The following is a 17,303-nucleotide window of genomic DNA, read 5'->3' on the forward strand; positions in this document are numbered from 1 at the left end:
GTATTCAATAAATTCATAAAAAGTATATATGGGGGTAAATATACGCAAATACCTTTATTTATTTATTTTAAAATTATCATCATTTCCTTCGATTCTGAACTAAAATTTACATTTAATGATATTTTACACATTATCACCGAAATATTATCTTTTATCACGTTCTCTTCTAGTTTTAGACGAAACTATTCATGTTGAAATACTATTATTTGATTTCTAATAAGAATGTAATCATGTATAACCACACATAGATTGGGTGCATTGAATTGTTTTAGGAGCTGTGGGATTTTCCTTTTTTTTTCTTTATGTGGTGGGAATGGGAAGATAAGGATTATAAATTAAGGGATATGCATCTAGAATTATGGCATGCAAGTTGCTTCAGGGGACAACTTTCAATTGCCGTTTATATATAAAAAAGGAATTACGACTGAAAATGATATGTGCCATAAATAATAAGAATAAGCTACTTTTAATGCGTTTACTTCAGGCAAGGATAAGCCAATAACAATTAGAATATACGTTCAGAACTTTTCAATTTGTATGTTATACAAGACTCTTCATTTTTTAGTGTTTTGATTACATACGTTTTTTTGTTTCCTACTTGTATTCACATACTAAAGGCGATCTTATTCAAATTAGGAACATCCACACGTTATGTAGGATTAATAATAGGATTAATAAGACTTCTAAAATTTTAGTTTATATAATTAATATGATATTATAATTTTTTAAATAAATATACAGAAGGCATGTAGCACAAGGGAGTGAAATACACTTATGGTACGATTCAATAAACTATCAAGCAAGAATCTTCAAAAAATGAATTATTCAAGCATAAGACTGACTTAGACATATAGCAATGTAAGACTCAAGCCTTTTAAGATTCTAAGAATAAAATCCAGGTTCACTGTTTTCTCTAAAGTTTTATGTATTTCCATGAACTATATAAGTCCACGTTTTTAAATTTGTTTCTTCAATGTCCTTTAAGTGAAGCCCGTAATTGATTGATTCGATTCTTTTGGTCGGAGAGATGTTCCAACCGGAAAAAACAGGAAGGGACAAAAAATGGGTAATTTTTATACAAAAATCTATGTTCACACTTTACAAAAATTAATAAATTTCACCATTAGAGTAAACAAATTGTAGCAATGAAACATGTAAATAATTAATTTTGACGAGAAGCAGAAAACCTAGTGGAGAAAGAGGGTGGTATGTTATCTTCATCTTCGCTCTGAGCCCCACTGTTGAAATTGAGAGCATAGCTTCGTTCATCATACTGAAACTTCTTATGCTGTTTTTTCCCATACACACTTATCTTTCTAATGAAATTCTTCCACTTTGGACCAGCAATAACTTCTGAAGTTTCCTTCACTTTCTTCAACTTATTCATCACCCATCCTTCTCCTCCTTCACCCTTTTGATCAAGTAAACCTTTATCTTCTTCATCATGTCCTTGCCACCAATTCAAGCTAAAAACCCGAAACCATCCACACCCACACCCACTTTTAGTACCCTCTTCGTGTCCATCAAAATCTTCCTCTTGCTCCATTTCCATCACCAATGGTCTTCCCTCATAACCAGCCATGTTTGTTTTTTATGAGGTTTGCGGTTTTGATTTTAGAGAAAGCATTTATATTTTATAGGGTGATGGTTAGAATATTCAAGAGATAGACACAAAAGAGGAAAAGTCAAAGAAACCGTAGGAGTCATGTTTGAACATTGAATTTGGAAGGTTCTGAGCCAATATCATTGATGCTAGTTTACTTTATTGCGCATGCATTACACGGTATTGTTCTGCTTAGTTGCTTGTTTGTCAGAAACGTACCCGATATTAAAATATTAACAATTGAAATAAAGAGTACCAAGTGGTGAAAATGGCATAAAGCTCTTTACAATATTAGCTTTTATAAGCCCTATTAAAATATGAACAGAATATTTGTTTTTTTCCAGCAATGAATCATTTTATAATGTTCATTGAGGATTGGAAATAATGGGGTTAAAGCTAAAAGGCCTGACACTTGCAAACAACCTTAGATTTACTACCTGTCTGAGGTAACATACTTTCCCTACATGTATTGCACGATATAATGATGAGTCAACTGGATGAAAAACACAAACCAGATAAATAAGATTCCTGTAATTGTTGGGAATCATTGCTGTATTTGGGTGGGTTGCTGCTGTTGATTTTGTCCTTTGGGAGAGATCTGTGTTGCCATAGAACGTAATTCATTGGCAATCTCAGTGAAGCTGGGTCTCTCTGATGGCTCTGCAGACCAGCACCTTTCCATCAGCAATCTCCATCCTGGATCACAAGATTCAGGAACCGGAGGGCGCAAGGTGTTGCTCACGATTCCACCTGAATTATATTTGGACTTAATAAGTAAAAGGAAAGTATTTTAGATCTTAAGTATTGATTCAATTCGTGGATTACCTATAATAGCTCCATAGTGCAGATCAGTGTATGGCTCTTGTCCGGTCAAGAGTTCCCACATCACAATGCCAAATGAAAACACATCAACCTAGAAAAGCAAATACCAAATAGTAAGCATTAAATTTACAAAGTGATAAAATCGGAAGAAAGTATCAAAAAAATCAATGGTTCAGATTTAGTAAAAGCATAAACCTTCTCTGACACAAGGCTACTACTTCCATTCAGCAGTTCTGGAGCCATCCACGGTAGAGTTCCTCTCACACCACCAGAGATCAGTGTCTGACGTTTCACTTTGGATAGACCCAAGTCACCAACCTGATATCAGACACAAGAGTGTAAGCAATAAACAAACTATTGAAGAATCTCCATGCTAAAAGTAAACATGTGTTGCTTGATGTAAAATGATGAAGGTCCAAGACACTTAAGAAGTTATTACCCTAGTGACAGTAAAATATGCATCACCCCACAATAAGCACAGGTTATAAACATCAAGGGAAGGGAGAGAAAATAAAACATACAAGTATAGTATATGGAAAAACCTAATTTGCTCTAGCTTGTTAGAAGATCATGATTGGCATCTATTAGAATTTGGACCTCTAGTAATTTTTGTATAACTCTGCCACCTTAACAATTCCTATATAATATGTTATATGAATAAAAGAGCAGTTCATTCTAGATTTAGTACAAGAACTTATATCTTGATTTAATCACAAGCAAAACACAAGAAACGAAATATTCCTAAAACTCAATAATGGAATGCATATCTAATACAATGTGATGCAACATAATATTCCTGACATTGACCACATCAGTATCAAACATGTAAACCTTGCATATTTGGCGGTGTGGGTCTCGAAGATTCACAAGCAAGTTGTCACTTTTCAAGTCAAAGTGTACTATGTTTTTCCCATGCAGGTACTCCATACCAAAGGCCACATCCATTGCAATCATAAGACGCTTGCGCTTGTCAAGATTCCTAACATGATCACAATGGCATCAAACATTTATCATTCTGGAAATAGCATATCAAATCAGGGTAATGCAAGATGGAAATGCGCTTGCACACACTACCTCTGACTCTTATGCAAGGCATTTCTTAGAGAACCATTAACCATATACTCAGTCACGGTTGCCACAGATCCTCCTGGACCATCAAGAACAACCCCATAAAAAGCGACCACATTGGGATGGTGCAAGTCAGCAAGCTTGATTGCCTCATTCCAGAAGTCATCTCTCTGTTTGATGCATAAACCAAGAATCGATGTAAGCTAGTTCGTTGGTTAGTGAAAATAGTAAGGGAAAATGGCAATTAGAACCATTAACTATAAGACACGAACCACACACTCTTGCTCTGAAGGCTTTCCAGCAAAACACCTATCAGTAATTCGCTTGATGGCAACATCAGTACCCCTCCATTTTCCGTGATATACAGTCCCAAAGGTACCAGAACCCAATTTTGTCAGCTCTTCGAGGTCACAGTTCTTTATAACCTACCAAAAGTCCAACACCAACATGTTAATCAGCCGAGGTTATAGCATGAAAGCATCAAAGAGGAAACATATGAAGGAAGAAATTCAACCTGTAACCGTCCAACATCAGCCGCTGGGAAGCAAAAATTTGTCTTCTCCGGTGGCTTGCTCTTGATATCCTAGAAGGGAGACATATTTTTTAATAATAATACCAATAAAAATAGCAATGGAGGGGGAATGGCATAAAAGTTAATATATTTGGAGATTATTCCTAAAATTACAAGACAAGGAAGATAATACGAACACTTAGGTATACGCTAACAAATGTACCTGAATTTCAGATTTACACTGCACATCTATCAGATTGTTTTCAACATCGTTATCCCCAATGTTTTCAAGATATGAAACATCTCTAGTATGTGAATCGGAATTTGAAGGAGTACTTGTGTGCAACACAGAAGCTGCTACACCTTCAGCAATAGCTTGAAGTTGTTGGTCTTCTGCTGAGACATCAAAGAAACCAAATCACCCTGAGTAAGTGCTATATGTTGGAAATTCATAATTTCTAATTAAGGTGGACATGTGTATTTGATACAATTATATCGGCTATTTATTTTTTGTTACAAAACAAATGATCAGATTACTAACAACCTAAAAGACTTCTAAAACTGATAACAAATACGGGTTTAATGAGTGAATACTCAAACAAGTGATCTAATTATTGGGACCTACAAGTTAACACATAAGGAACGGTTATGGTCCCCAATACACCAAATCAAAAAATAGTTTTCAACTCTCCCCATCAAAGAGAAAACGAAGGTCCCAAAAGGAATTCAGGATTTAGTTGAGGAAGACCATCATACCAAAACTCTCTCAAAAGGTATATCAAAGGAGTAGAACATGGATTCAGGTGTGACATTGCATCCTTGTTTAATATATATATATATATGTGTGAGAATCATGAGATTCAAAATCCTAGGATTGGTATTTCACCAATCATAAGGAATTTCCAACACTATGAGCCATACAACATCAAGAAAAAATAGGTAATGTTATGTATTTAAAATAATTTACAGACCTTTGTCGGAACGATCATGTTCTAATGTTAAATTTTGTTCGAGTGACTGGTAGAAACCATCATCCAACTGTGCTTCTAAATTTTGCTCTCTGTGGTTGCCTGGATTCTCAACAAAGTAATCCTTATAAGAATAGGCTTCTTTCTTCGCTGCAACATTGCTAGGACTAACAGGTTGAAAGAAGGTACCATGCTGCACATTCCAGAGATGTTGATTGCTGAAGAGCGAGTTTGGAGAATCCTGCAAATCTCCAAAACTGACAGGTGGTGATATTGAAGATGATGTGACAGCATCCCTGTGGTGGTTTCCACTTGCTGACAGAGGATTTGAGCTAGGAATGCCCCAAACAGCAGGTGGTGCAACCTCATAGTACTCCCCTGGCTTAGAATTGTGCCCACATGAGATTTCTGCAGAAGAAGGTGGTGTGGCTGACATCTTAATTTGATTTGCATCAACTATCAATTTTGACCTGCCAAAGTTGTTATCCAGAATCACCTCCTTATCTACAGCATGCTGAGTGTGATATTCTAATTTATCATTCCCACTCAGTTTATCAACAGGCAGCAAACAGTCGCCATTACTTACATGAATTTCAGGATTGTCTATCTTGAGGGTGTGCATCCTTACATCAATAGGTTTCAGGTGGTCCTTTGTATACCTATTATCTACCACATCTGGTTTTGAAACAACTCCAGTAAGCTCATTAGTAAATTCTTTTGGTGATCCTTGAACCATACATTCTGAAGTTTGTATAGCTGTTCCGTCAAGTCGAGGCATATCATTATTGAGAGGTTTGTTCACGAGCGTAACCTGTTTAACCTGATTTTCAACAGGCATCGTATGCTGCTGCACTACATCTAGATAAGACGCGGCCATGACCCCATCACTTGGAGGATACTGTTTCATATTTGTCCTTCTAACCGTATCCTGGATAAATGAATTTCTAGGATGACCACAACCATCTGGTATTTGCATAAAAGTCTTGTCCCCATCAGGCTTTTGCTCAAGATTATGAGTAAGCCCAGTTGTTCCACTACAAGGTATTCTATCTGGAGGTTTCAATTTGCTAATGACTCTGGGGCCAGCCCCTTGTTCAACAATGCCTTCCTTCAAGGGTGCATTCACCATAACTGTATTTATTGCTTGAGCCTTTAAGTTGTCCTCGACAGGGAGACTACGGTAACTTGGGAATGAATCAGGAATTGGACCTGCACCGCTATTGAACTGATCCTGAACTGCTGTATCTGAATGTGCATGTGGTAGTTTTGCCTGACACATAGAACAGTCCTCCACTCTTTGGATTTTCTCGGGTATCATTACCTGTTGAGGTAATAACCAATTAGAGAAAACAACCTGCTCTTGTGAAGGAACCTGAACCCAGTGATGGATACCTTCTCCAACTGTGACAGGAGGGACTTGATTCACTGGAACCTGGCATGCATTGTAGCCGCATTCAGCTGGATGCTGGATAATCTTTAGCCCAGGTGTATTTTGATCATTATATTGGTCAAAGTGATTTTGCTGGGGTTGCACCAACGGTTGTGGTGGAATGACATTCGGTGTTACATCAACATGAGAAGATGGTGGTGCCATTGTCATTTTCACTCTAGAGATTACCCGATGGGACTCTAAACCAGGAGTATTATCACAAAATTGCTGTTGGTTGAAGACAGGGCCCATCTTCCCTAAAAGCTGAGGATTTGAGAACCTTGTCTGGGGATACTGCTGGACACAATCTGCATGGTCCATAGTTTCCGGCCACATATCAATAAAAGGCTGCAAATAAGGGGAAGGTGGATGGATTTCCATTCCAGCTTGCTGCAACCCATATGGCTGCTGAGATAAAATAACAGGCACAGACTTTTCTAACCTAACCTCGTCCTGTGAATATGGAGTGTAGGTTGAACTAGCCATAGCTAAAGGCGTTCCAGATGAAACTGTATAGGCACCCGAGTGAACTGCTGCACTGGGATCCGATGCCACTAATTTTACAGCTGTCTCAGAAGAAGCTGACAAATGACCCTTTGGTGCCCCATTGAAATCCCCTTGACCTTCAAGTGTGGAATGAGGATTCTCTGGCCCACCCAAATCAGAATTCTGGATTGAAACTGCACTTATAATACTCTCCTTCCAATTGATTCCACTACTAATCCCATCTGCAACCCCATTCACAGCATCAAAATATATCTGCCCACTATCTTGTAAGTCCCCAAACTGTACCCCTCCAGAAAGTTCATGCTCCGAAGCGGGAAAAAGAAAAACCCTTAGTTTAGCAGAACCATCAGGAGATCTCTCGACCAATTTATCATACTCATCCATCATATTCTCAACATCGTCAGCGCAGGAAACCGACACCAATGCATCGAGATCCTCCTCAGGGAGCTGATACTTAATAACCACAGGCTGTCCACAAGTATCAACCATCTTTTGCAACAAATTATTGATACTCACATCTCTCCTAACACTAATAATCCTAGTTTGCCCTCCAACATATCTCAACGCTCCATCACTAGGCCTAGGTAAATTCCTCCCACCATAACTGCACAGAAATTTCACTTTCTTCCCCGACACGGAATCATCTGCACCCTCATTGCAGCTTTGGGCAGCCTGCTGCTGTCTACCATCAGGGCTAACACCATAACTAGCAAGATCGCTGGCATTCAGAACAACTCTATTAGCCCTAACACCATAAGCAAACCCATTCACCGCATCATAGCAAGCCTTATCCAATGCACTATTAGCCCCAACACAGTTTCCAAAATTCAAAGCATTGCCATTAACAACAAGATTGCCAAAACTAGGAGCATAATTGAACCCATTAGTGGCAGGACTAAAATTCGGATCTGCAATGGGGCGAACGCACCAGGTTGGTGACGCAGCAGAAGTCATGTTCCTATAATCATACCCTACAAATACAGGGTCAGAGACAAAAAGTGTAGGGCTTCTACCATTGGAAATTGGACTCGAAAATAGAGGCTCCTCCGCCATTGTTGGAGCTGCTACGTTCAATGGCCGCATTTCCTTTGGAACATAATTTTGATCAAACGCCATGGCTACAATGATCTATTGATTGAGATCACAAAACTAATAATTAATAAAAAATAATCCAAATGGTTAATGAAATTAAAGCGTCAAGATATATGAATCAATCAATAGGAAACCGTATTGGAGATCTAGATTGGTGATTAAAACCCTAGACAAATTTGGGAGAAAAAATATATGAGAGGAAAGTTGAAAAGAGATAGAGAAAGCGAGTTCCAGAAACTGAAATTGAATGAAGGTTTTTATTGTTATAGTAAGAGAATGAAAGTAAAAGTTTGAATCCTGAAAAGGAAAAAGGAGGAGAGGGTGAAAAGCGTGAATAATTTAATCTTTCAAATAATAAGCGCTTTTTTTATAATTCCTTTCCTTCCCAATTCCAATGTTGCCTCTCTCTATCTTACTATATGATTATGGAATAAAATCTCTGTTCCTGGTTTCTGCATTTTTTTCGAATTTATTTGTTGCTGTTATTTATAGGTTCCCGGGAAAATGAGAACAGTATGAGAAGGTTAAAAATGGCATCACAGAAGAATAAGAATGCGCTGAATAGTGAATACCATCAAAAAGGCAAAAACACCTTTGGCCTCAACTTTCGTATGATTAAGAGTGAGTATGAAGATTAAAAAATTTAAATTTAATTCTCATTTTAACTATCAATTTTATGAATATTTAATAATTTAGATTTAATTGAAAGTAAATCCCTCCCACCATGAGAGAATAGATTAATTTAGTTTAATTATTACTCTACTGGTGTGTTATTTATTAATTTTTATGAAAAATAAAAAAAACTCTTAGTAGGAATGATTTTATACTTATCTTCATCAATGCAGAACCACTCTTTTATGGATTGTGATAATTAATTATAAAAATAAATATGTTTTAAAAGTTGGGCATGTCTCGTCATAATTTTATTAAAATTAATTCTCATTGTTTACTCATTTGAGTCATTGTGATTTATAACATAAAAAATCGATTTCACTGGAGGAAGGAAAAGAAGCTTCATTAGAAGGGGTATGGTTGTTTTGATTGATGTAGTTGCGAGTAGCTTTTCAAAAAATGATAAAAATGAATTTATAGCATTTGAAAACTAGTAGTTTGTAGAAATCTAGAGTAATTTATTGGTTACTTTGTGATCTTTTTTAAATTTATCAAATTACTTTTAATTTGACTAAGCTAAACTATCAATTGGAAAATAATTATAAGTAATTAAATATATAAATAATCATAAATTATTAATATTTTACCATAATATGTATATGGTTAAATAAATAATCATAAAATTACAACTTTATCAAAATTCAATATTTATTTAGTTGTTAAATTAGTTATAATTTTACCACTTTACTAAAAACCCAAATAAATAAATAATATGTGTCATTTTTAGTAATTTAATAAGCTTCATCTAGATTTACACCAAGTTTCATAGTAAGATTCATAGCTTCTAAAAGCTCACCATTTCAAATTAGTTTTTTTGAAAGTCAAAGTAATAATATAGAGAAAAACTTTATCATTAGCAATAAGGAGTAAAAAGTCTCACCTTTAATAGAGAACAACATTTAAAAATTCTTAAGCTTCCGTAAGTTAATGGATAGGTGATTAAAGTCTCACCACAACCAAAAGGAAAAAAGATAATGCATTCAAAATAGTTAAGGTTCACAAGGAAACATTTACTAATGTAGGTGTATGAAAGTGAAAGTGAGAAAGTGAAGAAAATGGTTTCTTATAAATATCATGTTGTGTCTTAAATATATATTTTCAATCAATCAAAAGGTGATGACACATACAACGATATTACTTATTAGATAATGGACATACTCACTATTTGAGGGCATTTAGAATTAACTTAGTTGTGTACGTCGATATGAACATCTCTCTCAGTTTTTTTTCTTTCATTTTCAATGTTATATACAAAACAAAATCATCCAATAGTAACAACTAACAATTTAACAAAGAAAGAATGACCAAATTTCCATTCCTACCTTTTTCTTATCGTTTTTTGTTTTCTCATTTTCCCTATTTCTCTCCTTTACACTACATTGGTGAACAATCTCACAATGGAACAAGATTATCTCTATTAATTAGGAAACAAGTATATCACAAACAACGAGAAAATAAAAACACAAAAATAATGTCGAAGAAATAAGGAGTGAAAGGGGAAATGACTTTTAATAATTAAGGTGAATTAAGAGAGAAAGTGGAGCAGTAATCCAATATCATCATTCCTCACCATTGTGTTCATCTATGTTGTCTATTTCATCCACTGCTGTAATTATTTTTCCCTCCGATCGCCTCGCCTAACGAATTTTCTAACTCTAAAGCAGTTTGTAGAAATTATTCTTCCTGCCTCTGTCGTTTTGTTCACAATCCTAGGGTTCTAACATTGTTTCTCACCAACAATGATCATATCAACAATCGTATGAATTCGGAGTTCAAAAAAATGTGAAGAACAAGACCATAATTTGGCATCTTAGACTCTGAGTTTTGTTTCCAATGTGACGCGTCCTAGATTCACAGGTTACAATCACTCATGGTAATTGTGAAATGAAATCCACAATCACCGCTATATTAAAACAAAGTCATATACGCTCTTAGAATAAGTGAATCACTTTCTTAAAATCAAAAGGAGAAACTGAAAAAAAAAAATATAAAACTAAATAACATTAGAGTGTGGAGAATTACAAACTAACCAATAAAAACTCATGTCAATTAGAACTACTAAGATTTTGGTAATATAGTATATTAATTGTCAAACATTTCTTTAATAAAGAATATTAATTGTCAAAGATTTCAGTAAAAACCAATCAAAATTTAATTTTAAAACAACAATATATCGGATGCATGAAATAAAAAATTGTCCCTCCCCCTTTTATTACATAGACAAAGCATTTTTTACATTCTATTTTTTATTTTTATTACTCAAACATAATTTATATTTGAAATGAAATTATTGACATATTCAAGATCATATCACTAATCAATAGATTAAAATCATGCTATGTGAAATAAGAGAATCATCCCAAAGTAAGTTAAAAAACATATAGCCATTAATTTTATGAAAAATTTAGTAGTTTATTCGATTTAAATTAATTAGCAAATATGAACCATTAGATTTCCATAGAAATGATGATCAAGATACGAAGAAGAGAAATAATCATCAATTATATGGATTAAGCAATTGACCAATATCTTTCTTCTTAAAATCATATGGTAATTGCAATCGTGGGCTTTGTTTGGGCATAGAATTGGGCTTAGCCCAACAGAAATCTTTAATTCTCATCTTCCTTTGTTACCAGAAAACCCTGAACCGCCTTCAAAGTTCAAACGACGGTGAACCTCACTCTCTGAACTCTTATTCTCTGAACTCTCACACTTCGCTCTTCTCTTCAAACAACTCACTCGCCATGGATGATAGCTTGTACGACGAGTTCGGAAACTACATCGGACCAGAAATTGACTCCGATTTTGACTCCGACAGAGAAGAAGACAATGACGACGGCGACGACGATGATACCAGAGATAGGCTCACCAACCAGAACGACGGCGCCGCCTCCGACGGTGAGGGTCCCACCAATGGCTGGATCACAACCTCAAACGACATCGACATGGCGGACAACCAGGTCGTACTGGCAGAAGACAAGAAGTACTATCCCACCGCGGAAGAGGTTTACGGCGATGACGTGGAAACCCTAGTTATGGACGAAGATGAACAATCCCTAGAGCAACCAATTATTAAACCCGTTAGGAACATTAAATTTGAAGTTGGAGTGAGAGATTCATCTACCTATGTATCTTCTCAGTTTCTACTTGGCCTCATGTCAAACCCTACATTGGTGAGGAACGTTGCGCTTGTTGGGAACTTGCAGCATGGGAAGACGGTGTTCATGGATATGTTGGTTGAGCAGACGCATCATATGTGTACGTTTGATTCGCAGAGTGAGAAGCATATGAGGTATACTGATACAAGGGTTGATGAACAGGAGAGGAGGATTTCGATTAAGGCGGTTCCGATGTCGCTTGTGATGGAAGATAGTAATTCTAAGTCTTATTTGTGTAATATTATGGATACACCAGGTCATGTCAATTTCTCTGATGAAATGACCGCGGCGTTGAGGCTTGCTGATGGTGCTGTGTTGATTGTGGATGCTGCTGAAGGAGTCATGGTAAGTCTGCTATTCTTATTGTTTCATGGAGTTAAATTGTTAATATTTGTTACTCGCCATTGTTAATTTGTTAGATTTTTACTTGTAAAAAGACACTTTTTATGACTAAACTTATTTTTATTTTTCTCAATTTGCACTCTCATCTTTTTTCAACTCAGTCCCTCGACTTTGTTTCCGCACTCTCTAAGTTTTGGAACCAAAATAACAGTTTTGCCTTTTTGCTACAATACTAGAAACTGATATGCAGATTTAGTAAGCTCAGTTATATTTTTTTAGCATTGGTTAATTCTAGTTTTGAAGAGGAAATTCTCAGTAGGATTGGACTATTTTTTTTTTAGAGTATTAAGGTTTGGACTTCACTGATGTCTGACGAGTGACGAGTGAACAATTTCAACAAGCTAGAATTAGGAATGTACACATTAGATGGTTTGAACATGTGTGGAAATGACTTATAGAAGCCCTTTTGAAGTAGAGTAGATTGGAAATGGGCTAGTATGTCTAGATGTAGATGGGGTGCAAGAAAAACTATAGGTAAAATCATTAAGAAAGATTTTGATTAAATAGTTTGCCTATAGACTTCATTTATTATAGGACATTATGATGTTATTTGATCCAGCTAGTCAACCCATCTAGCTGGAAATGGCTTGGTTATTGTTGTACTATGCTGATTGCTGAATAATAACTTCACTTGATATCCTTATGAATAATGATAGGTTGTTCTTTTGTTTTTCAAAAAATAGATCTGTCAATTATATAACTGCAAAACATTGAGTTTTTAGGATCTTGTGATGTGCAGGTTAACACAGAGAGGGCAATACGCCATGCCATCCAGGAGCGGCTGCCTATTGTTGTTGTCATCAACAAGGTAAATGATTCCTTTTGAATTTTTTCTATAGGCAAATTTGAGTACGTTAGTATTTTGTTTCTGTGTAAGATTTGAACACCCAACCTCCTTATTACTCTACTCCTTAAACCCCCACCCCAACCATCTGACCACCTTATGACTCCCTGATTCCTTTTAAATGTTGACGGCAACTTTAAGTCTTGATCTTTTGTCTCCTCTGTTTTATATTTACTTTTGTTAAATGTTTTGTTTCTAGGTTGACAGACTCATAACTGAACTTAAGTTACCTCCTAAAGATGCTTACCATAAAATAAGGCATACATTGGAAGTTATCAATAACCATATATCTGCTGCCTCTTCAATTGCTGGTGACGTCCAAGTTATAGACCCAGTTGCTGGAAATGTTTGTTTTGCAAGTGGTACTGCGGGATGGTCCTTTACATTACAATCATTTGCTAAACTATATGGGAAGATACATGGCATTCCTTTGGAAGCTAATAAATTTGCTTCTCGTTTGTGGGGAGACTTCTATTATCATCCAGATACTAGAGCCTTCAAAAAGAAACCCCCTGCCAGTGGAGTTGAGCGATCTTTTGTTGAGTTTGTGTTGGAACCACTCTACAAGATATATAGCCAAGTTATTGGGGAACATAAGAAGAGTTTAGAGATAACTCTTGCAGAACTTGGAGTCACTCTAAGTAATGCAGCCTATAGATTAAACGTTAGACCTTTGCTAAGGCTGGCTTGTAGCTCAATATTTGGTGCAGCTTCAGGTTTCACTGATATGCTTGTTCAGCATATACCTTCACCAAGAGATGCTGCAATTAAGAAAGTTGATCATATATACACCGGCCCTAAAGATTCAACCATTTACAAAGCCATGACACAGTGTGATTCATCTGGGCCCTTAATGGTTAATGTGACCAAACTGTATCCAAAATCAGATTGCAGCGTGTTTGATGTTTTTGGTAGAGTGTATAGTGGCAAGATACAGACAGGACAGACTGTACGTGTTCTAGGAGAAGGATACTCGCCAGATGACGAGGAGGACATGACTGTAAAAGAAGTGACAAAGTTGTGGGTGTATCAAGCTAGAGATAGGATGCCAATAGCTGAGGCTCCTCCTGGTTCTTGGGTTCTAATTGAAGGTGTTGATGCTTCGATCATGAAAACTGCCACTCTTTGTAATGTGGATTATGATGAGGATGTATATATATTCCGACCTCTTCAGTTCAATACTCTGTCAGTGGTCAAAACAGCTACCGAGCCATTAAATCCAAGCGAGTTGCCAAAAATGGTGGAGGGCCTAAGGAAAATCAGCAAAAGTTATCCTCTTGCAGTTACTAAAGTTGAGGAGTCTGGGGAACACACTATATTAGGGACTGGTGAACTGTACTTGGATTCAATTATGAAGGACCTTAGAGAGCTGTATTCTGAGGTCGAAGTCAAGGTAAGCTAGTTTTTCCTCTAATTGTTTCTTAAGTGATTAAATTGCATTCTTTGTTGGGTTAGATGTTGGCTTAAAGCTGTTCCTTTGTTGAAGATTTCCTTTCCTTTGCTTTTGTAGGTGGCTGATCCTGTTGTTTCGTTTTGTGAAACTGTTGTTGAGTCTTCATCAATGAAATGTTTTGCTGAGACACCAAACAAGAAGAATAAAATAACTATGGTAGGTGTCTACCCCATCCTTTTGTGTAGGCTTCATCAAGAATGGTATATGGCTCATTTCATGAGCACCCTTTCTCATGCATGCTGATTTGTGGTTCACTTCACTCAAACTAACCTTGGTCATTCTTTAGATTGCTGAGCCACTAGAAAGAGGTCTCGCTGAGGACATAGAGAATGGTGTTGTTAGCACTGATTGGAATAGAAAGAAACTTGGAGAATTTTTCCAGACTAAGTATGACTGGGATCTCCTTGCTGCACGGTCAATCTGGGCATTTGGCCCTGATAAGCAGGTAAGTTCTCTCTTTCTGTCTATTTTTCTGTCTAGACATGATCTTCTTATAACATATGCATCTATAATGCAGGGCCCCAATATTCTGTTAGATGACACCCTTCCCACTGAAGTTGACAAGAACCTGCTGAATGCTGTAAAAGATTCCATTGTTCAGGGGTAAGCATACACTTCTCTGAACAATTAACTGTTACTGGCTGGCTAATTGGTTGCTTACTGATTTTGTGCTGTTATATCATTTGACAGATTTCAGTGGGGTGCACGAGAGGGACCTCTCTGTGATGAGCCCATCAGAAACGTTAAGTTCAAGATTGTTGATGCAAAGATAGCCCCTGAACCACTTCATCGGGGATCTGGCCAGATCATTCCAACAGCACGACGAGTGGCCTATTCTTCTTTCCTTATGGCTACCCCTCGTCTTATGGAACCTGTATATTATGTGGAGGTATGTACTTGCTATTTAAACTTCAATCGTGGTTGTACAGCTAATGATATTGTAACCATTATGTGATTTCTCACAATTAAGCCTCTGGCTTCAAATTGCAAGCTAAGAAGCAGATTTTCATTTCGTGAATTTAAATGATGGCTAATCATATAGGCTTAATCAAAGAAATCTTGTATTTGCACTAAATGCCAAGTATAGTTTTGAGAACAATGATGTTACTATTTCTCTGATACTTGCTTCGATGGTAATATTCTTCTTTTTGGCTTTTACGTCAGATTCAAACACCCATAGACTGTGTATCTGCAATATACACTGTGCTATCTCGTAGGCGTGGACATGTTACTGCTGATGTTCCTCAACCCGGCACTCCTGCTTATATTGTTAAGGTTGTGGCTAATTTTGGCCTATCTTTTTCACTGAATGTTGCTTATTTGGATTGTCTATGTTTTTAGGACATTTTGACAACTTTGTTCCCCATTTATCTCAGGCATTTTTGCCCGTGATAGAATCTTTTGGTTTTGAGACAGACTTGAGATACCATACCCAGGGTCAAGCATTTTGCCTATCAGTTTTTGATCATTGGGCTATTGTTCCTGGAGATCCTCTGGACAAGAGTATTGTTTTGCGCCCACTTGAACCAGCACCAATCCAGCATCTTGCTCGTGAGTTTATGGTAAAAACAAGGCGTAGAAAGGTATAGTTTTTTCCTTTGTTTTGGGCAGTCACCAACTGTTGTGAGAGAAAATTGAAAATAAAAAGAAATTGTCTTTTAATAGAAGACAGGGTATGGAACTTAGAAATGTTGCAGAGAATTTTTGCCTTCGCAAACTCTATGCATTTAATACATATTGCTCTTGCTTTCCTTCTTGCAGGGAATGAGTGAAGATGTAAGCATAGGTAAATTCTTTGATGAGGCTATGATGGTGGAACTGGCACAGCAGGCAGCAGATCTTCATCAACAAATGATATGATTCTTTATAAAAAGCTTCTATGTCAATTTGATCATTTTGTATTTTTCTGAAGTTTCCTTGGGCTTTTTTCCATTACGAAACGGGAAACAAGTTATGTGATGCAAGAAAAATCTGGATGTTCTTTGCTTTGCAAGTAGTTGGCCAGCATTTGTCATTTCAAATTCAGGTACTGGTGTTAGCACCTATGCCCTTAGAAGAAGTAGACTACTATCTCCAATGTGAAAAAGTTTTTTTCTCCACAGTGGAGCACCTTTTTTGTAGACTGTACTTTATGCATTGCTAGAATCTCTTGTAGTGTTATTACAAACCATGGCAATGGTTACAGTAACTGGCTTCCGTCAAGGCACCTAAAACCAGATAAAATTTCAGCTTGATTCAAAGAATGGAGATTACTCTTGCTCGCCCGTTGTACTAAATATAAACTTGAATTTGGTAAGCTTTCTTAGCCGACAAGTCAGCCTTCTTTCATTTACCATTTTCAAGCCTAAGGAGAAGATTGGTACATCGATTCATCGGCCAAAGAAGGGGTCCTTTTGTTGAACTGAGTCCCTATAAGCACTAGAGGCCTTTTACTCTGCAGGCTTTCACGGAACTACTTAGCCTATAAGGATAAGGAGCTTTTCTAGCTATTTTTTTTATATTTACGATAGTACTTCGCTTGTCCTCCTTCCTTTCCGGAGCTTATGTCAATAAAATAAGTCAGTCTACCCCTTCTCTTTATTATACTAGGATAGCTAAGCTAGTAAATAAAAAATCCGGCTTGAAAGGATACATCTGCAAGGGAAAGTGCCATGGTTCAATTCAAAAAAGGACAGATTTTCTTGCTAAGCACAAATTGAGTTATATAGTCAAAGATTGTCTGTTTGAATGTGGGAATTTCTATGGTTTATCTTATAGGGTATGTAATTGTTACT

General features: G+C 36.6%; 3 protein-coding genes across 6 annotated transcripts; 1 reads left to right on the plus strand and 2 right to left on the minus strand.

Moving 5' to 3' along the window:
• LOC109361989 lies at nt 1,097-1,785 on the minus strand. The gene has a single exon (XM_019607550.1). The coding sequence runs from the start codon at nt 1,580-1,582 to the stop codon at nt 1,163-1,165; it is 420 nt and encodes a 139-aa protein (XP_019463095.1). The 5' UTR covers nt 1,583-1,785; the 3' UTR covers nt 1,097-1,162.
• On the minus strand, nt 1,811-8,538 carry LOC109361982. 4 transcript variants are annotated; one of them, XM_019607535.1, is made up of 9 exons: nt 4,976-8,523; nt 4,228-4,406; nt 4,008-4,076; nt 3,766-3,918; nt 3,500-3,663; nt 3,257-3,404; nt 2,621-2,743; nt 2,429-2,516; nt 1,811-2,353 (listed from the first exon to the last, which is right to left on the minus strand). In XM_019607535.1, exons 1-9 carry the CDS (start codon nt 8,022-8,024, stop codon nt 2,148-2,150), a joined length of 4,179 nt encoding a protein of 1,392 aa, XP_019463080.1. In that variant the 5' UTR covers nt 8,025-8,523; the 3' UTR covers nt 1,811-2,147. The 4 variants fall into 4 exon arrangements, 3 of the variants coding, with proteins under 3 accessions (XP_019463080.1, XP_019463082.1, XP_019463081.1); XM_019607537.1 differs by having other exon boundaries at nt 4,228-4,397; nt 4,976-8,522; XM_019607536.1 differs by having other exon boundaries at nt 4,228-4,400; nt 4,976-8,522.
• Nucleotides 11,313-16,513, plus strand: LOC109361983 (110 kDa U5 small nuclear ribonucleoprotein component CLO-like). The gene is made up of 10 exons (XM_019607538.1): nt 11,313-12,175; nt 12,972-13,040; nt 13,276-14,469; nt 14,587-14,685; nt 14,816-14,974; nt 15,047-15,132; nt 15,220-15,418; nt 15,694-15,804; nt 15,906-16,112; nt 16,291-16,513. Exons 1-10 carry the CDS (start codon nt 11,417-11,419, stop codon nt 16,387-16,389), a joined length of 2,982 nt encoding a protein of 993 aa, XP_019463083.1. The 5' UTR covers nt 11,313-11,416; the 3' UTR covers nt 16,390-16,513.

This window comes from Lupinus angustifolius, chromosome LG12, assembly GCF_001865875.1.
Source record: "Lupinus angustifolius cultivar Tanjil chromosome LG12, LupAngTanjil_v1.0, whole genome shotgun sequence".
Taxonomy (NCBI): domain Eukaryota; kingdom Viridiplantae; phylum Streptophyta; class Magnoliopsida; order Fabales; family Fabaceae; genus Lupinus; species Lupinus angustifolius.